Source organism: Periophthalmus magnuspinnatus, chromosome 16 (assembly GCF_009829125.3).
Source record: "Periophthalmus magnuspinnatus isolate fPerMag1 chromosome 16, fPerMag1.2.pri, whole genome shotgun sequence".
Classification (NCBI taxonomy): Eukaryota; Metazoa; Chordata; class Actinopteri; order Gobiiformes; family Gobiidae; genus Periophthalmus; species Periophthalmus magnuspinnatus.
Genome location: NC_047141.1, coordinates 18,997,287 through 19,021,084, shown reverse-complemented (window position 1 = coordinate 19,021,084; position 23,798 = coordinate 18,997,287). Strand labels below are relative to the sequence as shown.

Genomic DNA, 23,798 nt, shown 5'->3' with positions numbered 1-23,798 from the left:
CTTTCTGGTTTCCAGGTTGTTTGCTTTATTTTCCCCTCTTCTGACCTCCTCCACACTCTTTGTAGCCCTTCACTCAGCCAGAAAATTAGGCCACTGCTGTTCGGTCACCAGCTTGCAATAGGGCATACTTGGACTCTAATGACATTGAGTTGGAAAGGAATATCTTGCATAAAAGCAATCTTCAACACAGTCAACAACATATTATAGCTCATAGTTGGTCATACATGCTCACACACAGGTGCTACTATCAAGAAAGAATATGAATAATTCCCTTAAGTTTTCAATTTTTTATTCAAATAGTTGACTCAAAGTTATAGTTAAGTTACACTAGGAAGACTCTTTGATAGCTGCTGTATGTTGCATGTATGTAGTCAGTAATCCCTGTAACATTCTAATATTCTTTATATTAAACTTAGGGCTCCAGAGTGCACATGCTCCCATTTTGTTGGGGTGAAATTTTTTCTTGGGCGAACTGGTGCTTGCGGCAGATCCTCACTACATCCCCTCTCACGTGTCCTCTCTCCTCATTATAAATGTGGATTAAACAATATAGAACACACTTAATTTACAGCTAAAAGAAAAAGTATTAATTCACTCGCTCTCCCCTCACTTATGACCTGACCACTAAAGCAATCTGAAATTCACCTCTTAAGAGCAGCATCAAACCCGCAGATCCTCCACACTGTGTTTAGGTACTTAAATGATGCTGCCGACGCTTGAGGTGAAAAAGAACATAAAATTAGACGTCAAAGATCAGCTATTGAAAATAAAAGAGGTCTGACTCTACACAGACCTCAGACCTCTCACTCCCAGTTTTTGAAGCAAACATTTAATTAACAGATTTTTATCAATGATCCTAGGATACTAATTCTGTTTTAAAAAAAAGTACATTCTTAATGCTATTTCATCAAATAAACTACTTTTAATGGATACAACTTGTCATTATTGAAATATAATTTATATTTCTTTAATAAGTGTGTACTATAGAGAATTAATTGTATATCTGAGTAAAATTATTCATTAAGCAATTTATTCAGCCTTTACTGTTCTTTTGGACCCAAATTAAAATCTTGGTCCCCCCAGTGCACCCAACTCAAACTGTTAGTCTGGAGCCCTGAAACTCCTTGGTTTGTGGTTGTCTTCAAGCGCTGTGAAGACTGATGCCAAACATTACTCCCCATTTCAGTGAAATCATTGTCCTTTTATCCTTTTTTTTCTCTTTAACAGTCTTCGTCATGTCTAGATCAGAACATAACATAGAAATGTCTTGTTTACTTTCTGTCTGTCTGTGATGATTTATTTTAAACCAACAGGTGTTGCGTCTCCTACTTCCTCCAAATTGCTCCTTGCTTTTCTGGCAAAAGTCTATCCTTCAAATGATTACTCTTCAAGTACTTCACTGATACTGTGGACTTGAAATGATAGGCTTGAAGTGTTAGAGACTTTCCAATGACCTTTATTTGACCATTTTGTATTATTTTCAGTTGATCTGTTTGTCATGGTTTATATTCATATAAAAAGTCATGAATATATACTACCTTTATTCTGTTTTAGCAGATTCCACTCAGTACGGTTGTGTATCATTTGGCCTCAGCGTCTTGCCAACAACTTTTTTTGCTGAGAGTTTAATAGGCAGTTTTGCAATCATACTACAACTATCTAATATTTGTTGGTTATGGTGTGTGAAGGTGTATTTTTTCATGTTAATTTCCGCTTTGTTGCTGGTGTAATGAGGCAGTTAGGCATCTGGAGTAATTCATAGGCACCATTAATCTTACAACTTTGGGATTCGTAAAGCTCCACGTACTGTACATGGTGTGTTAATGAGTAAATTGAAGTTGATTTGCTCCTCATGTCATAATCTTGCCACACATAATAAAATATGTCTTATACATTCAACATTATTATTAAAAAAAAAACACCTGTTCATTCTCCAAGAAGTAGTTTTACCTATGTGTTATATTGTCACAGTCTTAGTTTTTTGACAAGGCTGTGCTAGCAGCATATACTGTTTATGAGCAGACCCATGCATTTTTACTGTCCTGCTGTGTCGATAATAATATGAAGCCTAGTCCAGATGGCTGTGCTGGCAGAGAGACCCCACACATTGACATAACCCCTTCACATAGGGATTGTCCTGAAGCATGAGACACAAGGGAGTGAGTAAGAGAACCAGAGAGAATGGGTAGCAGTAGGACACATTTTTAAACAGCCTAAAGGGGCTTAAACAAACTCTCCATGCACAGAGAATTAGCTTAGGGCTCAACTTTGAAATTCAATTTGCCATCCGTGTTGAATAAAGTCTGTAGCTCAGAGGGTGAGAGCATGGCTCCCTAACTTTAAACAGCATCTAGGTGGCAGTTTAAAGAAGTTTTTCCTTTAAGTCACACTTAAGAATAGTCATTGTTACTTCAGATGTTCTATGTTGTTTTAAGCTTGTTTTTGACACAAATGGATGAGAGAATTCACACCGTATTTCTTTCCACAGGGGCCTGTTCATCACTGTCCATGATCGAGGACACATAGCTTCCATCCTCCAGAACTGGCCAGAGAAGGACATCAAGGTAATTGTTTTAAATGCTAACCCTTCTGTGCTAACTTGCCTCGGTTATGGTGCAAAACTTCATTCCATACAGCAGCTGCAGCTAGACTCTTGTGGTTATGTGAAAAATGTGCTGTGTCCCTTGACCTGCTGATTTTGGCCAATTTCCCAAAAATCCTGAAATATTCCTTGTCTCTTGTATAGTTGAAATATTTGCACATCATAATCGTGGCCTTTGCACAATGACGACACAAGCAGGCATCCCTGGCATGTCTAATGTACCCGCAGTCACTAACACCTGTTCATCGCTGTCAGCAGCAAGGCATTTAGCACAGTGTTGACACTGCAGCTCAATGTCACAGGGGGCTTCTAGATCATAGAGGGCTCACCTAATGGGCCCTACTTTTAACATTTCAGCAGAAACTGGGAAAGTGGAGCCTGAGTTAGCAATTCACTGTAGTATGTCAGGCAGATTATTATATATGAACATTTGGGAATGCTATTTATGGAGCATATACTGGAGCACTGTGGGAAGCTAACAAGAATGCCAAGAGTATTTGGTTAATAGAAGCCCAAAATTATTCAAGTCACAATATAATCATAAAAAGCTGGTCACATACCACAGGAATGGTGACATAAAAGACAATGGTAATGAAAGGATTCCACTATTGTTTGGTTATGGGCATGATGTATGTCAGTGATCAGGACTAAAGGTTCAATTCTTATGTTTCTTCTCACAAACATAACTATAAAAATGTATATTGACCTTGATAGCTTACTCTGCAAAAATCTTTCAGATGTGCCTTTGGACTGATATTTAGCTTAAAGATGACTGTAAATATCTTGGGCTTATAGCCACATTACTAAATGTTTGAACATTACAAATTAAAAGCATTACACTCTGTTGTGTTGTTTGGCAGGCTGTATGTGTGACAGATGGAGAGAGGATTCTGGGGCTTGGAGACCTGGGCTGCTATGGGATGGGGATCCCAGTGGGTAAACTGGCTCTGTACACTGCCTGTGGAGGGATGCCACCCCAGCAGTGTCTGCCGGTCATGCTTGATGTGGGTACAGACAACGAGGTGAGCTGCATATAAAGAATATATAGATATAATATAGATTATAACTTTCTGGTGTCATGGTTTGTATAACCAGAGACTGTGGATAGTGAGGTTAGTGTGATGGGTTAACATTTATACACTCAAACACTCTGTCAGTTGATGGCCTCAAAACAACGTGTTGCTTGTTGACAGAAACGAGTAGTATAGTAAGTATATTTTCCTTTCTCATGTACCCTGTTCTGTGTAAACTTCTCAAATCATTAAATACTGCTGCCTGTCTTCAAATTCTACAAATGTCATTGTGCATCATATGCCACTGAATAAAACAGATCCCACACTTTACAAGCAGGAAACACCCTCTGTACCAGTGAGCTCAGCTGCTCCATTCAGAGGTGCCAGCTGGGAAAGCACCGCTCCCTCTGCCAGCGCCACTCTGCCTCTCACCTATGAACACTCTTCTCTAGTTTGACATCTCAACTCAAGCACTGAACAACACATGCTCCAAATACTTAAGACTGTGAGAAAAATGTCTGTGTCTCCATATCACTACAAGTTATTGTAGCCTAAGGATGCATGAGTTGCATGCCAAGCAGAGAGAATAAACCTACCCAGAGCAGCAGAAAGCTAACTCCTGGCCTGCAGGTTATAGTAAAATCCCAATTTTCCTCAACTAGATTGCATTTGACATGTGGTGCTATGTCCAGGTGGAATTGGGTAGCCTGAAGCTTCAGGCACAAGAAAACTCTAAATTAACATTATATGTCTTCAGGAACATATGCATATAATAAGTATGATAAGTATTTGAAAGATACTGAATCTCTTTATCTTTATTAACTCTCTGACCTGTAGCGTTATGTATTTTCCACTTCTGATCTCCTACTGTTTCTTAGTTTTGTCCACATATCTGTTTACACACTGACAGTCATAAAAAAAATTACTTTTCAAGTTAACAGCTTTATGTGTCATTAGAGAATGCTCATTGTCAGAGCTACAGTGTTTTGACAAATTGTAATTAAACTTACAGGATTCATTTCTGAATAATATTTTAAGTTCCTTCTAAAGTTTGCATTGTCTTTCTGTGATGGTGTTTTACATTTCACTTTTGCTTACAACTTTTTGGGTTGTAATAGATTAAAGATTCTAATAACAGCAATAACACGAGATTGTAGTCATTGCAAACCCAAAGAGTTTTTTGCTTGAGCAAAGTAGTGGTATCAGTCATATATTCCCTTTATTAGATTTAAAGAAATGCCTTAGTATGGATTTGAGTGCTGCCTGCCTGTCTATACCATACTTTACCATTTCATTTCCTCATGATTCTGAAGAGATGACAGGCTAAATGATCTGAAATGAGTTGAATAGCTGCCTGTGTTTGGGTGTGTGTCTTAATCCATATGAGAGTCAGCCTAGGCCGCTGGCCAATGTGCGTTGTATGTGGATTCATGTTGGGAGCAGATGAAGAAGTTTATGAGCTAGCGGTAGCACAGGCTAATTATTGAAATAGCTGTCGTTATGGGATTATATTTGTCCTTGAGGAGATGTGTGGTACAGGGAGTCATGAACTGGCACACTTCCAAACAGCCAGATAGATTCAAGCATAATTTAAGCGACTTCTTTGAAGGGGTTCCAGATTTATCAAAAAATAAATTCTAACGAATGCTAAAACTGCTAAAAGTACTGAAACTGCATACTCATTTGAGCAAGTATTGATACTAAAAAACTCACATAAACAGGACAAAATTAGACCCTTCCTGAACCGTTTTAGAATGATCTTGTTTCATCTTATTAGTCGGTTATCAGAACTAGTATAATACCACAAGTACTTTTATTTGGTGTTGAAAGTGATTATATTTATTGTCTAAAAAAGACTTGGTTCTGCTCCAAACCGTATGCTTATACTGACAGAGGATTGGCTGTAGACCCCTTGATTAAAAGACCCAAGCATATTATGGTCAATCCTCCTGGTCTATATTTCTTTCAGTTGTGGACAGATGAGCTGCTTTGGATGCGTTTCAGACTTTTGCATCACTCTTCTCACTGCCCAAGTCTTTTGTTCATGCTCCTGCTGTCATCTCATGTAACCCAACACTATAGACACACTTACCTGCTCACTTCGCCCTGGACAATATGCTGCTTGTGTCTGGGGCAGGTGGGTGGCCATTCACAAGTGTAAACCCAGTGTCCTTTTCCACAGACACTTGTCCTACAAGTGAGCCTGCATTTTAACGCTCAAGTTTCCATGTTAAAATGTTCAACACTATAAAACTGCAAATATGTTGTTTTTCCCTTTTCCTTTGGTTTCTGTGTTTAGGAACAGTTGCTCAGCGAAAATTGAGTTATATGCAAGAAACAAGGGCCAGTTAACTATAGATTCCCTCAAAATATACTGGATTCTGCTTGTTTCTGGTTCCCAGGTTACAGAATTTAAATAAAAGTGACGCATGACAATATTTCATCTGTTTACATTTGTACGGTAGGATCTGTGTCTATAAAGGTTTATGCAGGGTAATTTAGGTTTCTTATTTTGACTACTGCTGATTAAAATCTTTGAAAGAAAACCAAAGATACGTTGTCAACTTTAAATAAACTAAGCTTTTAATAAACTGTTCTTGGACATGGCATCTCTCTGCCCTGCCATGGAAAAGGTTGCTTCTGTCTTCTTCGGGCTCATCATTGTGCCGACTTGTAATTATCCATCTCTGAAATCCCATAGAAATGAAAGGTCAGCTGTCTCAATGAGGATACATGTCGCGCCGGATCACTCTTTAAACTCAAAACAAAAACCCTTGGATGACTTACAAAGAGTGTCAAGAATATCTGCTCCTAGTAAAGTAATGATGCTGGATCTACATGTAGCATTTTTACATCATCTGCAAATTCCACTCAATAACAAATGCTTCCCATTTATGCAATTTTTTCAGGCTGCTTTTCATTTGAAGAACTTGTTATATATTTTGGTAATGAAACACAAGTTGTATTATTTTTTCTTTAAATAAACTCCATGCCATGTTCTTCAAAGCAGCTTGTTCCAACATGCTGTGGAGATTAAGACTGTTGATGTTGACTCTCCTTCACAATCATTCTTTAGTCAACACATACTTTTGTCAGAATTCCTGAAGAGCCTCAACATTTACGCATGTTCACAAGGTTGATACAAACCACTTTAGTTATTCTATACAAAAAGGGCTACATACATTTTTGTACAGCTGTGAGTTATATGGTTCGTGTTAGGTGTAGACACAGGTGCATGCATGTCAAGCCCATGGTCCATTGAAGTATACGTACTGACATATGAGTTAACTTAAAACTGTCACACTGGACTTAAATAATATACAAACTACATGTGCGATTAATTTTTCTCATTCAACTTTATTGCCACGTCAATTATATTTACATATTTAAGTGGTGAATACACAGACAGAGATGTTTTTCTACCCTCTGGCAATGAGGTTGTGGGTCCAGTTTGACCACAATATCTCTGTACTTTGTCATGTTTTCCCTGTGCTATTATATCTGTCTTTCATTAATTAAAGACTGTGTTAAATCAGGGCCTGCTCTGGGCATAGGCAACCCAGACATCACCTGCTGGTGAATTGTACCCCTAAAATTTTGATTTGGAATATTAGCGTTTTGTTTTGTATTAGGCAAATATAAGGTAGGAAGGACGGAGGAGACAAAGCGCACGTTCACCTACGGCACCACACTGTATAGAGCCAGCTGAAATGATCAAATGCAAGTTATTGGCTACCTGTGACTCATGAAATTGCTATATAATACAACTGAATGATAATTTGTCCTGTTATATTTCAGGCACTGTTAAAAGACCCTCTCTACATTGGCCTGAGGCATCGCAGAGTGAGGGGCCAGGCCTACGATGACCTGCTGGACGAGTTCATGAAGGCTGTGTCCGACAGGTACAGCCATTTTCCCTCTGATTCATCCTCCACCCACTTCCTCTGTGCTCAAGTCTGCTGCTGTCATTTCAAAACAGATGGTACATTAAGGATTGGAGAGAAAAATGTTAAGGAGTTTAACATGGACACTATCAAAAAGTGTCGAGGGGATTCAGGGGGTGCACACAAGGGGCTGGAACCTCTGTCAACGCGGATTTAGGTGTTATGAAAAGTGGTCCCATTGTGTCTGGCTAATACAACCATTGCATAACATATGTTTTTTAACCCTGCATATCTTTTGGTGTATAGTGGACGTTAACATAGTGTTCTTTGTAATGGGAAAGCATGTGTATTTTCAAGCTTTTCTGTATGCAAACTTCAACCTGACATTGACATAGCACTATATGATATTTTGATCTTTTATACTTCTCCATTCAGCAGTAAATAGTTCTTGTGTTTCATAATACTGGGAACTATTTGGTTAGATTTATTTTTTATGTTATCTCCATCTCTGGCCAGAGATAACATCTTCCCCCTGTCTATAACACAGAAATTCATCAATCAGAGTGACGTTATTATTTGTCACAGAGGTCAGTGTTTAGACTGGACACAATCTGGAAGTTTTAACTGCTCCATATTGTCTTGTTTGAATTGCCTGATTTTATCTTCTTAGTTTTTTTGGTTTTTTTTGGTGAAATTAGATATGTCATGCTCTGTGCTTACTCTTAGGGCGTATATGTCCCATGACCGTTGTATACCTTTCCTTTGCCTGCATTTACACGTGTCTTCACAGAACCACACACATGGGGATGGTTAGGCCTGATCCCAAACTACAAACCCGAAATCGACTGCAGTCCGGAGGCACAGTCCTGGGTCTGGGCCCCCTCCAACTGGCTGCAGAAAGCCACTGCTCTAATAACTGGGTAGCCTCTCCACTACCAAGAACCATCATGCTTTTTTTTCCAGAAACAGTCAGATTGGCGGAAAATGGATAATTATGGGCTCACGGATTGAATGAATGATTACAGCTTAACAGTATTTTAAGGAATATTTATGTTTACTTTTCTAAGAACCATGTGCTAAATTCACCAGTCTGACTCATCATCAGCCGGCTGGAGCCATCTTTTTAATCTGCTATAAAAAATACTTTAAAGATGCTGTGGTTAATGAGGCAATGAATCTTGGTCCATAGCCCTGCCATGTGCTACTGTCTGAACGGTTTTATGCTTTTATCTTCTGTTCCCTTAAGACTTTGTAGCTGTTATACAACTTCCTAAAATGCATGTTACCACTGTGTTATGGTGTGAAAGTATGATGTCTTAAAAAGAGGGAGATGGTGTGCTTTTGACCACCATATAAACATGTACAATGATTTTCAAAAAGAATCATACTATTACATAAAAAAATGTGTTGTATGCTTGTAACAGGCTGCAGTAGCAATGTTAGATGTTCCAGGGAAATCTCTTGCAAGTGTCACAAATCCCTTTAATCTCTCACTCGAGGTTTAGCCATAATGCTTAAATGATCGCAGGGGATCTCTTCACAGCTTTTGTTGAAAATTACAGACTGTCTGGGTTTTTCATTGTCGGCTTTATATGAAAGAGCCAAGTCAGTCAAGTTAGTTAACTCACATTTTCTGAAGTAGAAGTAGAGAAAACGAAAGAAATTTAAGCTTGATAAAAGATAGAATGGTGTTTTCCTTAAATTGTGCTGTCTAAAAGAATGCATGATTTAAGACCAGAGGATGGAGGAGTTGCAGAGGGGAAAATGCAGAAAATCTTTTTTTTGTTTTTAATGAGGGGATTTGAAAAATAATGTGTGCTGAGAGACGCTGGCCCTCTGGAGACGGGGGATTTATTAAACCCTGAGAGTCCAGTGGGACATCCTGAACAGGGCGCTTGTGCACCACACAAACTCCACTATGTGCAAGTTGAACAGCTGTGTTTGGACAGAGCACCCTTGTCTGTGACCTTCTGCTGAGGTCCTGCCTGCTTCTGCTCTCTACAATCTGCAGACTCAAGAATCTCTCTGGCCGTATACTCCCACTTAGCATGAAACTGTAAAGTCTTCCTCCTACTCCATACGGTTTTGCATTTCATCACGCCCCACTGGAGACTTCCTGTCACAATCAGAATTGCTTTCTCTCTGATATCAAATGAGATAAACAATGTGAATCTCATATTTCAAATTTTCAAAATGTTTTCACCACCAAAAGTAATTCTCAAGGACACGACAATTCATCAAAGCCCTATTATTGTATGGAGTCATGCCCTGCCCTTGTCTCTTCGTGTGGCTGACTCTGTTGACTCCTTTAAAAAGCAGCTGAAGACACTATTATTCAGACAAGCTTTTAGTTAATTTACTACTATTTGTCTTATTTTATCTGTTGAACATTTATTGTTGTTGTTTTATCTATTTTTATCTATTTTTATTTGCACTCTGTATAGCACTTTGTGATTTTATCTGTGAAAGGTGCTATATAAATAAAGTTTACTTACTTACTTACTTACTTACTTACTTACTTAAATCATATTAAAATAAAAGTTCCATATACAAAAGATTTTTGTGGGCTGCTGCCTATATCCTAAAAACAATCACTAATAGGACAGTTTTAACCTTGTGTTCCATCTCAACACCCTGAAGAAATCCAGATACAGATGGTTTTATTGTGCTAATGACTTTTTTTGCTCAGGAATTTAAAAAGACCCTTCACCCTGTCACTCATGGCATCATTGAAAAAGTATTTTGGATTTTCCACAATTTATACAGAGAATTTTTTGGAAAAAGAAACATTGAAGCTTTTCTTTCATTAAACAACCTTTAAATGTGGTTAATTCCTCTTTGTTTCCCGACATTGTGCTGACTGTGCCAATGGCAAAAGTATGAACAAAAATATCTCACTGACTCAGACTTTAAAAATATGTGTTATTTTCATCCACATTATGAGTTTTCATAATGACATGTTCAATCATTATGAAAAATAGAATTTATATGTGTCAGTACTCAGAGAAACACGTAGTCATCCCAATAACAGCTGGTGAGTGGTGCATATTGGCCCAGCTTCTTTTTCCAAGTTTTTGAGTTAAGGCCATTGTTGCCTTTACCTGGGTGTGTCTCTCCTCTATTCAGACTTGAGCCTCGAGACAAAAGTAAATCCCTTTTTTTTTTTGTCTGGGCTGCCCTGATCCAACTGGCAAATAGCAGCGTTAGGGATTTGCATGATTCATTCAGAAAGTTGTCAAGGAGAAGACTATGAGGGGAAAAGGCTTGGCTAAAACGAAAGGAGACCAGGAACACCTTTGTTTTGTTAAAAACACCAATATTTTACTATTTTATAATTCATTTCGACAATATCAGCCATAGTAACTGATGCGAAACTTTTCAAATGTATAATTTGCATCCAACATTTAGAAGCAATCTACTCATAAATATATTGTTTATAAAAAGTCCCTGAGTAGACACTTACACAGTACTTGAATTTACATAATATATTTATTTTTTGGCAAATCATCAAGCTTTTTATTGGTGATATCACCTGCTTCTCCTCCTTTTGTCAGTTATTATCTTGTGTTTATTTTGTTTGTGTGTATTGTGTTATTTTTATTTATGTTTTTTTGTTTGTTTGTTTTTTCCAAATTGGCAGGTCAATCCATGCAAACCTATACAATACAGTATAGCAGCCATGCAGTTGTAGAAGTCCTCGCCCCTCCTTGGTCATAGCACAATGAAAAGTTTACAAGCCTTGTTTTTCTTTTCTTTGTGGGACTTTCTGCTTTATAGAAAACACATTTTACACTTCTGCTGAGCTGTCAGTCTGAGTATCAGACATCACAGTCTGATGTGTGGTGGGGGAAGGAGCCCGGACCCTGCAAATGTACTCTTTAATCTTGTGGATATTACAATTTATTACATCAGAAGTATCCTCCATTTCCTATAGACTCTATTTCCTCTTAGCTTTCTGATCCTGATGTTAAACCTTTTAACATATTTGCACTGAAAGCAATGGAAAATGATTTTAGAGACTTGGGGAAAATAGAGCTTAGTTATTTTACTTACTTATTATAATGAATAAGTTCAATGTTAAATTACCCTACAGCATTAAATATAACAAAAACTTTTATTTTCCAAAGATGTTGTGCTACGAGCCATAAATTACTCTGCAGGATCCATCTGGTGAAATTCATGGGAACACAGAGAAGATCTTCCTAAATCTGTATTGCAGACTCTGTATTGTATAACATTGAGCATATCGTCTGCACTGTGTAGGCTAAGTTGTTCCTAATGATAACTGTATGAGCTAAAGGTGGTCTCTCTTACATCTTGTAAAACTGTCCACTGCTGCTTTACTGGAAGGTTGGGTGGGCCCTGTGTTTTGTCATATGCTTTTTCTGTGATCCCTGTCTTTTGTTCCACTTTGACCTCTAGATTATTGGCTGTAGTCGTAAAATCAGGGAAACAGGTGTCAGCTCATCAAATCCTACTGTTCTCAAATGCTTGGTTTTATATGAGCGCCAACACATACGTACTGTGTGGTACAGGTGCATATTGACAGGACTGATCGATTATTGATTTTTTATTGTATTTAAAGGTGTACTGTATAACTTTTCTGGTGAAGGGCCAGTACGCCATCTGCTTGTCTTCATGGAGAGACTATTGCTCTGCTTGTAATATTCTAGAGTATATACTTATCTATTTCCAAAGACACAAGTATATGACACCAGGTCAAGTTACTAGTTGAATGCCATAAGTGAGAATTACAGGCAAAGCATTCTCCATGGAGACAAGCGGATATGTGAGCATACCCTCCACGAGAAAAGTTAATGCATTTTGTGTGTGTATAATGTTTACTCTGTTTTCTGCTCATAGGTATGGGATGGACTGTTTGATTCAGTTTGAGGACTTTGCAAATGTAAATGCTTTTCGTCTGCTTAGCAAGTACCGGAACAAGTACTGCACATTTAATGACGATATTCAAGGTAATAATCTGAGTACCGGTAACTTTTTTCCTCAAAACCTACCATAATTATTATCTTAATGTGTGTGTCTCTTAGGTACTGCTGCTGTGGCTGTAGCTGGACTTTTAGCTGCTCTGAGAATCACTAAAAGCAAAATGTGTGACCACACCATTGTGTTCCAAGGAGCAGGAGAGGTAGAACTATTCTGACACAATAATGTTTAACTTGTATGTAAATGATGCTTTTTTGCAACAATGCAGATGCTGTTTTTCTTTTTGTTACCCCTAGGCAGCTATGGGGATTGCAGAGCTTATTTCTATGGCCATGGAGAAGGAAGGACTTCCAAAGGAGCAGAGCTTGAAAAAGATCTGGATGGTCGACTCTAAGGGCCTCATTGTCAAGGTGTGACTGACTTAAACTGACAGGAGAGACTAAAATGTAATTATTTGGGTTTGAAAATATAGATGGAGAATAATATGACGCTATAGTTGTCTACATGAATAGTTTCACTGTTAAATATATGGCGGAGATTTCTTCTGCATTGCTCGGAGAAGACCATCTGTTTTACACATGGTTTGTCCACAATCTTCCTGATCTGCACGCTTTGTCATCAAACATCTTCTTCATTTATCTCAGCCTCTGTCTTTTGCATCACTTCTGTCCTTCATTTGGCCAGTCTTTTCTCCTTATTCTCTCCATCCATCTTGTCCCAATGCTTTAATGTCAAATAAACATATGTGGGTGATAACAGGTTGTACTAGATGTGCTCTTCTGTGTGCATCCCTAGGGCCGAGACCACCTGACACATGAAAAGGAGAGGTTCGCCCACGAGCACCCTCAGATGAACAGACTGGAGGATGTGGTTCGGGAGATTAAACCCACGGCCATCATTGGTAAAACAGATGCCTATGTTTTACTCATTATTTTTGGATAGGCATTTAGAAAACAGATCTGTTTATGATCACTAAACTATATTAACTTATACTTCATACAAAATCCATGCTAAACTATACGTAACATTTTATAGGTGTTTTTACTACTTATAATCATTTATTTGACTGAAAAGAAAATAATTTTTTGACTTGTTTCAGGTGTGGCAGCTGTACCAGGAGCTTTCTCAGAGCAGATCATCAAAGATATGGCTTCCTTTAATAAGAGTCCAATCATATTTGCACTCAGCAATCCCACAAGTAAAGCTGAGTGCACAGCCGAACAGTGCTATGTGCTCACTGAGGTATAGACTGAGACTGTTAATATCATTTTCATAGCATTTTTTTACTAAACTATTGTTGATGTTACACCATTCAGGGGAGAGGCATCTTTGCCAGTGGCAGTCCCTTTGACCCAGTCAATTTGCCAGATGGACGGACTCTGTTTCCTGGTCAGGGGAATAATGCCTATATCTTTCCTGGAGTAGGACTTGGAGTCACAGCGTGTGGCATTCGTCATGTTACTGAAGAAGTCTTCCTCATAGCTGCTGAGGTAAAGGCTGAATACTGAAAGAACAAGGTGTTGCTTATGGTTATGATTCTGGGTTTTACTATATTGTCACACAGTCACAATATAGAAAGTAGGACTGATACAACTAATCAGACAATTGGTCGACTAATTTTGAACTAATATGTTTTATGAGACAGAGCAGTAATTATAGTACATCTCTTTTTTTCTTTTCTTTTTTAAACCAATTGATTCAAACTAACTGTTAGTTATTCCCATTGAACAATATCAATCCAGATCTCTCACAATATTTACAGCAGATGTTGTTCTTTCCCAAGGCTCTTGCTGAACAGGTGACAGAAAAAGATTTGGCAGAAGGCAGACTGTATCCTCCTCTCAGCTCCATTCAGGAAGTGTCTCTCAAACTGGCTGCTACGGTAAAGCCAGCTGTATCTCTGTTTTCTCTGTACCATCATACAAACCTTCAACACGTTATTGCTTATTTCAGATCATGGAGTTTGCCTTTAAGCACAACATGGCCACCCTTCACCCAGAGCCATCAGACAAACTAGAGTATCTGAAGCCACTGGTTTACTGCACAGACTATGAGGAGTTTGTGGTGGACTCTTATCGCTGGCCAGAGGATAGCATGAGTGTACAGTCCTGCAAGCTTTAACAAATGAACATGAGAGGCCCAAAAAGGGGTAGGACTATACCAAAAAGTGCAATATGAATATTTGTTCTAGATGATAATTTAACTGTATAAATAACTGTGGTGACTCATGCAAAGATTTTTAAACATAAAATACTTAGTAGTAGTGTTTTTAATAATGAGTGATTCTGGTAAACCACATTTTTACTATATTATGAAAAAATAAATGTATTCTGTCATTGCACAATAAAACAGCCATAATGCTTTCCTATGTCCTGAAAGAGCCTGGTAATGTTTTGTTGTTTTTTTTTTCTTCGAGGCACCCATTATATTCAAACGTTCACAATCTGCAGAATAGTGTTGCATTGCTCTCTAGTGGTCAAAATACATCATTGCAATTTGTGGTGCAACACGGTATTTGGATGAAGGAGAATTGAGGCACACATTGACCTAAGTAGAGTAATTAAAGAATTGCACATACTTTTCAAATAAATTGTGTTAGTTGCAAAGTATCTGCAAGTACGCATATGTCATTAATATTACGCTATTTTCTGATTTATGATGTTATAATGTAGTTTCCTCATTAAAAACATTCCTGGAGTTGTGTTTTGTTTCATTCACACATGTTTAACACACAAACCCTGCATATTTAGCCTGAGATCTACTCTCAAATGGAAAACACTCTGTCCCACCTTGTGATGTCATGTGGTAATGATTGCTCAAACATGTGTGAATAAAACAAAACACAACTGGGGGTATGTTTCTGATGAGGTAACAACATTTTAACATGGCTTAAAGCTAATAAGAATCCATTTTGTGTAATATAGGACTTTTAAATCAATAGGTATGAATTAACTATGCAGTGTCCAGACAGTTATTGCCCCTCCAGAGGCCCTGGTTAAATGACTTTTGTCTAACTTTTTTTTTTTTTTGCCCAGTGATCATTCCTGTGTAAAAATCAATAGAGAAGCTGCAGCCAGACCAGTCATACCCAGGGCTGAGCGTCTCCCCTGAGGACAACTGTGAGAGACCGACATTTGTTTAACTCACCCCCTTTAAAAACACTGCTCTGCCCCAGGCCTCCCCTGGTGGGCTAAAGATCAATATGTCTCGATGTCAACACCACCCTGTATAGTGGTACATTTACAACAACACATTTTTAAGTGAAATTTTGTTTGATGGGTATTTTCCATATCATACAGCATATTGTGTATCAGCCTATACTTTGATTTATAACAGTTTATACCGCAACAAACAATGCAATATTATAGCCTCTGAATTTGCGTGAACATAACTAAAATATAAGTAGGCAAAAAAAGATAGATTGTAGGCTTATTTATAGGCAAGAATCAAATCTGGAAGGACAATGCTCACTCTTGTCTAGTGCTGGCTGGCCCAAAATGATTTAGTTTAATTAGTCTTTATAACAAGTGTATATTCTTACTTTGAAAACCTCCTCCTAATACTGTATTCCATATCCTACCATTTGCAGTACAGTAAGTTGGTTGCACCCTAAGCATCTATTTGTCACTTCCCCTTCCCTTCAGCACCCTGAGGCCCTCACTGACATCTTACTGGTCGCAGCCGGGACTGTCCGACCGGCCGCTGTCCTGACACGCTTCTGACCTTGTTTACACTCTCACATGAAATGGCACCTTGCTCAGACCTTGTGAAGAGTGCCAATCAGTAAAAGCTTGCGGGAGTGTGGCCTGTCTGCCCTTCTGCCCCCCTTTCTCTCCCCCCTCGTCCCATCTGACACACACAGCACCCCCCCCTCCCTCCACAATCTGTGACCACCTCGCACATTCACGTTATGTATTACAGCTGACCATTTGAACCCACTGTTAAGGAGCAAATTTGGATTTCACTATTTACTGTATTTAGTAAAGAAGAATTTGAATTGCTAAATGAAATCATAAATACATCTATTATACCACAAATATAAGCGGTGGGAGCGGTGGGTATAAGCTCATCTTGCATTACCTTTTTACTTTTTTTTTTTTTTTTTTTTAAGTTAATGACTAAATTAATTATAAAAACTATAAAAACAGCTTAATTTTTTTAAACTTTTTTTAAAAAACAGAACCAGCAGAGGGCACTCTAATACACTCATTTCAGTCCTATTCATTTGTTCTGTTTTCTTAATATTATTTTTAGTACATTTCCTTCCCTTGACTCATACATTAAAACTAGTTGAAGACATAATGGCACAAGTTCGAACCATGCATGCAATAATAATCCACACTCAGTCCAAGGTAATTTACCAGCTATATCTCCACATGCATATATGTGTAATGACACCTATATTGTGAAAATCCTTTGTGTCTGATATTAATGTCCTATGCTTTGGTGGTGGGAAAATGAAACTAAATGTTAATAACGTAATTAGATGTAATTGCATAAGTGGCAATGGCATTAAGGTGCATTACCTATAGCTGGTATATATTATCCCATTCTCTGCCTGACAATAGTGGTGGTGCCTGGTTCAGAGCTAATTAAAGAAAGAATAGCATCTAGGTCATATTTAACCACTGTGTCTTTAGCTCACTGCTATTTACAAATTATATCTTGAGAATAGGAGTGAAAAAGCAGTGCAAGGGCAATATACAATGGGAAGTCTGTAATGGGCCTTCAGAAAATAATGTGACAAATCCAGGTTTACAGTGCAAGCTTTGTTTAAGTTAGAAAATCCCATGTTGTTTTTGAAAGTAGACTACAATATGTTTGTTCTTCAAGGATTTTGCCACAATAAACAATCTTTGTTTTCTCCAGCAGCACACTCATGTATTTAATTCAGATAGCAGAAAATAAGAAAATACAAGGATTTTACTGTAAAACTAGATGTTACTTCTGAAGTAAATCTTGTGTGTGTTTGTCTGTTTCTTTTGCAACAGTGATTCTCAGATGATTGAATGAAAAAAACTGTACAGCTTAAAGGCTGTAAAAAAGCAAATCAACTGTTTCTGTTTTGACACATGAACAACCAACATGCACAAAGACATCTCCAGACTCTGAGGTGTAATTAACAGCTTACATTTAACAACAAAATGACAATTGTCAATTGTTTAAGCCACTAAATAAAAATTAACATTCCTTTAGTCCCTTAGTTTTGGTGTTGGAATCCCATATTGTGACATAATTTTACTTTTTGTTAATTGCAAACCACAAAATTGATCGAAACCATTTAATAACAGAAATTACTTCTTAATCAAAACTGCAGGAGTAATTCTCTGTTACTGATCCTGTAGTAAGCCTGTGTTTTTGTTTTGTAATAGTGGCTACTTAGTTAAAAAAAAAAAAAAAAAAAAGAAAAAAAAAAGATAATTTTCAATCATGCCTTAAATGCAAGACAATGCGGAATTACTCAAAACATGCATGAATCACTCAAAATAAAACTCTGAAACTCAGACTAAACTAATGAGGGAACAGCGTTATAACAAAACAGTTTGTTGCTCCAAGTAGATTTTTATATAGGCCTACTTTGTCTCCTTGATAGTAATACCTTAATCTAGCATCATAGTGAATAGTAGTGCATGTGGCTGTTGCTGCCTCTGGTGAGTGGTGAAGACGCAGTGACTTTTAGCGGGACTGACTTGTGTGTAGCAGCTTGGTGCCGTGCGCTGCGCTCGTGAGGCTCCTCGTTCTAATTGAAGCGGACGTTTATGAGTTGGCGAGGCCTCGCGTCGCACAGGTTTTATCCCGGGAGCGGAGCGGGGCAGGTCTCACACAGCCTGTTGTTTCTCGGGCCGGTACCACTCACAGATACCAAGCAGGAGCACCAAACGCCCTGACAACTTTTACATAATTAAAAGAGGCCGGCGCTCGCTCGCTCCCCACACGCGCTGACATGTGTGATCACGAGGCACAGTCCTGCTTCATTAGTTTATATCTAACACAAAGCGCACAGGCAGCGCTCCCTGTGGCTTTGAGCCTTGTGACAAAATAGGACACTTCGGAGGAGTTGTGACTAATGCATGTAAAAGTTTGCAACTTAAGGCTCAAATCCATTATTATGTCGAATATAAATATCAGTACATGATAAAAGGCTACTTTAGTTTGGAACCTTTCCCTATCACCGCCCACAGCTACTTGCAGTTCTTCAAAATAAACAGACTCTAGGTCATATATGAACACAAATGTCACATGCCTTTTTACAAAAATAAAAATATGTAAATAAAAATCTGCTGCTTGCTACAGTAAAACGCCGCTGTGAAGAGGAGGAGCCTATCAGTAAAATCATGAACATGGTCCCTGAGGAAATGCAATGTCCTCTTAATTTTATTTATTTATGAATTTGTATAATAATAATAGTTATTATTATTATTACAGGTAAGGGGTATTTAAGTTTTCCACATACAAAGTTAACCTTTTTTATTATTTTATTGTGACAGTCATGGCTTATATAAGAAATCCAAACATCTGTATGTCACCAAAAATATCTCTTTACTTAGATGCATCTGTATCTTTTGATCACAACACATAGCTCAGTTGATGTGCTTTACTTATACAAAATGTAAATAGCTTTTGCCTGTGAGTTTTGCATGTCGCTTCTGAATGCAGGCACATGCAGCCAGGCTTGTCCTTATTCTAATTCTGCTCTGGCTCCAGATGGATCAACACATGCTGAAAATATGACAAGCTCGACATTTGCATGTGACCTAAATCTGGGCCATGCAGCACAGCAGACAAAGAAATAACTTGGATTAAAATCATTTGCACATAAAAATAGACAACATCATGTTTATATTGTCCACTAAGAAGATATTTTTTAATATACTGCATTAGTCTATTCTTTTTTCTTCTTTTCTTTTTTTTTACACTAAAGTACCAGTATCCGTATCTTTCCTAACTGGTCCAGAGAGGCACACAGTAAACCTTACCATGCATTTGTGTATCATGTGTCTGAACAATAACTGCCTGCTATTGTATTCTGCATCTTCATTAATTCTATAATTGCTTGCTGCCAGTGATTTACTGCCAACTTCAGTGCACATCAAAGCATTTGGCCTTTCTCTTTTCTGAGACCAGACACAGCCCATTAAATTAACATGGTTATTACATCTTCTTGAGCTCAATAAGTTGGCTAATTAATAGTAAGAGGCAGCGGCGCCTTCTGGTTGTTATGGCTTTAGAGGAGTTTGTGTAGCATGTGGCCCTGTTCGCTTCATAAATGTGCATTGATATTTGCATCTGATTGAAATGAAAAGGCTGAGGTGCATGTGGAGCTAAGACATTAATAACCTGCTCGCTTTGATCCGGACCAGAACAGCAAGGTGCCCCTTCTTTGCATCAGTTGTGGTATGTAAATTTGCCCCCTGTGTTATCCCCTTAACTGCTCAAGAGCCCACCTGAGCTTGTCCCCCTCACAGACGATTGGAGGAGGCAACAACAGCCGTTTTGTTCATCAGTTCTTCTGTCGCATGGTAATGCTGTGCGAGAATACATGACAATTTGAATCTGACAGATAAAAGGTAGTTTAAATATTTTGCACAAAAAACATGCAGGTTGTTTTTAATTAGAACAATTGCATTGTCTTAAGGGGCTACAGCAGGTTTGTTGTCTGCTTTTGTGGATACTGTTTTTGTCACTTTATGGGTCGATTTTGATTGTGTGGAATAAGCATTAATACTTTCTTCTCTACAGTTCATTTAAATCTGGAGAGACACATTTTTGAAAACAACAGAAGGTTGATTTATATTTTTATAAATATTGATCCAGATAATTTTCAGACTTTTGGATAGTAATACTGTAAGGCCGCCTAAGCAGGGGCCAGTGCTCATGTGTTAGTTACAGGAATGTATTTATTATATTTTATTTTATCATTGATCACCTAGTCTAATTCTTAAAGCCCAACACAATTACAACAACTAGCCTTCCTTTACCATGCAAAAAACAGTTAAATCCTTGAGTCTTGAGTTATTTGGTCAAGCATACACCAGAGTTTGTTTATTTATCTCCCTCTCACTGAATATTTCTGTAAAGGGTATAAAATTGGGTTCTTGACCTTGAATTGAAGGCTCCCAAGCGCACCACTCGATCCTAAATCTGCAACAATATCCAGGTCTAGTTATGCGCATCATTTCATTAGATTAGAAGTACAAAAGGATCAATCCACTGCAGACTGGCTGTGGACTGGCTGAGTGTTTTGTCAAATGCATGGTGCATGTCTTACTTGAACCTGCTTATGGGTGGATGGCTTATTATGTATTGTCACTGGACACAATGGTGTGGAGGCCATGCTGCTCTGGCCTCATAGTTAATAGAAAAAATACTGTTTTGTCATTGCGGTACACACAATGATTATAAAAATGTGAAAGTATCTAAATGAAATGTTTAAATGGAGCCCTCAGTTGCCAACATACGGTGTACTGTTGAGATATCATGGATAGTTCGAAAAGTGTGCTTACTATTGATAAGAAAAGATATTTACAAGGAGTAATCATCAGCATCATGGTGATAAGTGAAGGTGAATTTACATTAACTGAAGGGTGCACCAGATCAGAGTGTTGTAAGTACTGCTTTATTTTCTATGGTTCAGTTAAATATAGGAGTTTGTGACATATTTTGAGAGAGACTATGTTTAAGATATCTGTATATAAGAATAGTCTTGTACGAGGTCACATTCTCCAAGTTCTTTGTATTGTATAGATTTATGTGCAATTGCATGCACGTATTTCTTTACATACAAGACTCTTGTATTTGTCTATAACCTTCTTCTACAGGTGATGTAAGGCAAAACAAGCAAAGCATTGTGACATGTACTGTATTAGATCAGACATTATATAGATTCAGCTAGTCACTCTTTAAAATTGTATGCATCATTAGACTCTAATACATTTAACCCTAATTTTGATTGAAACAAATGTACTCTTTAATATTGCCTAAAGGCTTGGAAATACAAGATAAACTATCCTAGTGTGGTCCAAATTAGGCACATACATGGACGTCCTGTTGATGATGAAATTACTGTGGCAGTGACCTTTCTAAGCTGTGGGTCATCAAGTCTATCCATCATCTCTGACTACCAAGATCTATGTAAAAAAACAAAACAAAAAAAAACTTGTTTGCTTGACTGTGTCTGCTAATCCAATTAGGTAAAGCACTAGTCAACATGCTAGTTTAACAGGATGCAGAAGCCACATTTTCAGTGGCTGTAGACTGCTGATGCACTCTGATATTATAGACCTAATTTTTCCGTGGCATTGGCGATAATAAGATGATCTACATCTGTATTTCATCTGTATGATTGTGTACAGTCTGAGGACATGGAGGAAGGTCTACATTCAGACATGTTTAAGTCACTGGCCAATCCAATATGGCAAATACCCAAGCTGGTAGTAGATTTTGTAGCATTTTATACATATGGATGTCAGTTTTGTTTCTTTGTTGTTTTTGTATAAGGGCATAATGTGCTCTGTAACTTGCAAAAATGATTTGAATACAGCTGTTTAAATTATTTTACTTAAACTACTACATCTGAGCATTTAGCTACTTAACTCACTGGAAAAGACGTAACCTTTGTTGTATACTGTTAGCACAAAATTTTAAATAGCCATTTTTTACTTGTGCAAATTAAAATGCCTAATTGAGTAAATGTAATCATCAGTGTTACAAAATCATTTCCATTTTAATCTCTTTCTCAGAATCCATTATAGTGTCTTCAGTCTCCCTGCCTTGTCCTTTAGGTGCAGACACAGCTCTGTGCTTCTCTCAGTGATGTTCTCCAGATGTTCCCTGGTGCAGCTCTGGGTTCACAGCAGTTGTAGCAGGGTCATGTGACCACAGTTCGTGCTGGTCTTTCTGGGTCGGGCTGCATCTCTGCCCCTCTCTGCTGTATCTGCCCCCTCAGGCCATAGGGGCTGGTCAGTACTAGACCACATGACCTCGGGACAGGGCTAAACTCAGGCAGGTCCTGGGTCCAGCAATGCCACCTCACATTTGTACTGGGTCGCTGTGAGGGGTACTTGAGATGGGCCAGGACGTGATGGGATCGGAGTAGCACTAATCCACTGGGCTGGTTGGGCACGTCGGACTCTGGTGTCCTATTAAGTTTAGCCTGGAGGATCATAAGGTTACAATTTGAGGAGTCTAGACTGGTTGTAGGTAACAAGAATTGAAAGTCCACAGTACAGAGAAAGAAGAGACCCGGGCAGAGACACAAAGAGAGTGAAAAAGCATTTCATTCTTGGTGCAGTTTGGTGACAAAGTGATGAGGTTTGGTGACAAAGTTAAAATTATATTTTTGTTTCTGTAAAATTTAACATTGTTCATAGTTCTCTACCAATGTCAATCCATGCCTCATAAATAAAATAAATCGATGATGTAACTGTAGTTAATTACGAAAAATGCTTAACATAATCTATAATTATTTATTTATATCATTAGTTGGATAATGTCAATGACAAAATACAAATAATATGAATTAATCGATTCATCTTCACCATTCCTTGCTTACCTTTGTGTTTGTACTACTGTTTTGTTTACTTGTATATTTTTCCTATTAGTTAATTATAATTATAGACATTTACTTTTTATGTCAACTTTCTGACATTCTTTGAGGAACAAAAAATATGAAATATACTAAGTTGATGCTGAATAGCAGATCTATGCCTTACAATCACAGGTTACTATACATTTATGCTGCTGCTTTTTGCTCACAGTCAATACCTAGACAAAGTTGCCCCTGGAGGCAACGTTTTTCAAATTAAATCTGATCTAATCCCATCCGATCACGTCTGCTGGAACTGTCCCCATTTGGATAGCTCTCTTCTCCTCCACGTTTGAGGCTTCAGCGTATGATATTAATTGGGTCCTATGTCTTCCTGCTTTATTGAACATGACACTTGAAACTGGCCGTGTCTTTATATCTAATAGTATGTCTCATATAAAGAATAAGGTTAGAGAAAACCTGAATAATTAATATGTATTCTAACCAGTTAATGTGACAATTAGGGCCAATTAGGCGGCATGTGGAAAAGTGTTAACGGGACAAGGATGTGAACCTTAAGTAAGCATCATGACACTCTGTCCTATACCTTCAAGCTCAGAACATTTTGGAGCAAATTTTGTAATATTCACATAATGCAGTTAACACAGCTCTGTACTGTTTAACACGTACAGTGTTTATGTGCAAATTTACCAGGAACGAAGTAGGAGACCACTGGGAATAACAAGTGTGGCCACAGTGGGTCGAGTGCATCCTGTTGTTGTGTCCTTAGCCAAAGTGGCATGTGCATGAGTGATTGGTGGTGGTCATCC

At 38.0% G+C, this 23,798-nt stretch overlaps 1 protein-coding gene across 1 annotated transcript in view; it reads left to right on the top strand.

Moving 5' to 3' along the window:
* Window positions 1-14,821, top strand: part of me1 (malic enzyme 1, NADP(+)-dependent, cytosolic) — a 48,564-nt gene extending 33,743 nt beyond the window's left edge. Inside the window, exons 4-14 of the mRNA XM_033981362.2 lie at window positions 2,489-2,564; window positions 3,463-3,624; window positions 7,414-7,517; window positions 12,363-12,472; window positions 12,548-12,645; window positions 12,740-12,853; window positions 13,239-13,344; window positions 13,543-13,685; window positions 13,760-13,933; window positions 14,227-14,325; window positions 14,397-14,821. Coding sequence (XP_033837253.1) covers window positions 2,489-2,564; window positions 3,463-3,624; window positions 7,414-7,517; window positions 12,363-12,472; window positions 12,548-12,645; window positions 12,740-12,853; window positions 13,239-13,344; window positions 13,543-13,685; window positions 13,760-13,933; window positions 14,227-14,325; window positions 14,397-14,564 — 1,354 coding nt within the window. The 3' untranslated portion in view covers window positions 14,565-14,821. The remainder of the gene's footprint in view (window positions 1-2,488; window positions 2,565-3,462; window positions 3,625-7,413; window positions 7,518-12,362; window positions 12,473-12,547; window positions 12,646-12,739; window positions 12,854-13,238; window positions 13,345-13,542; window positions 13,686-13,759; window positions 13,934-14,226; window positions 14,326-14,396) is intronic.
* Window positions 14,822-23,798: the final 8,977 nt, after the last annotated feature.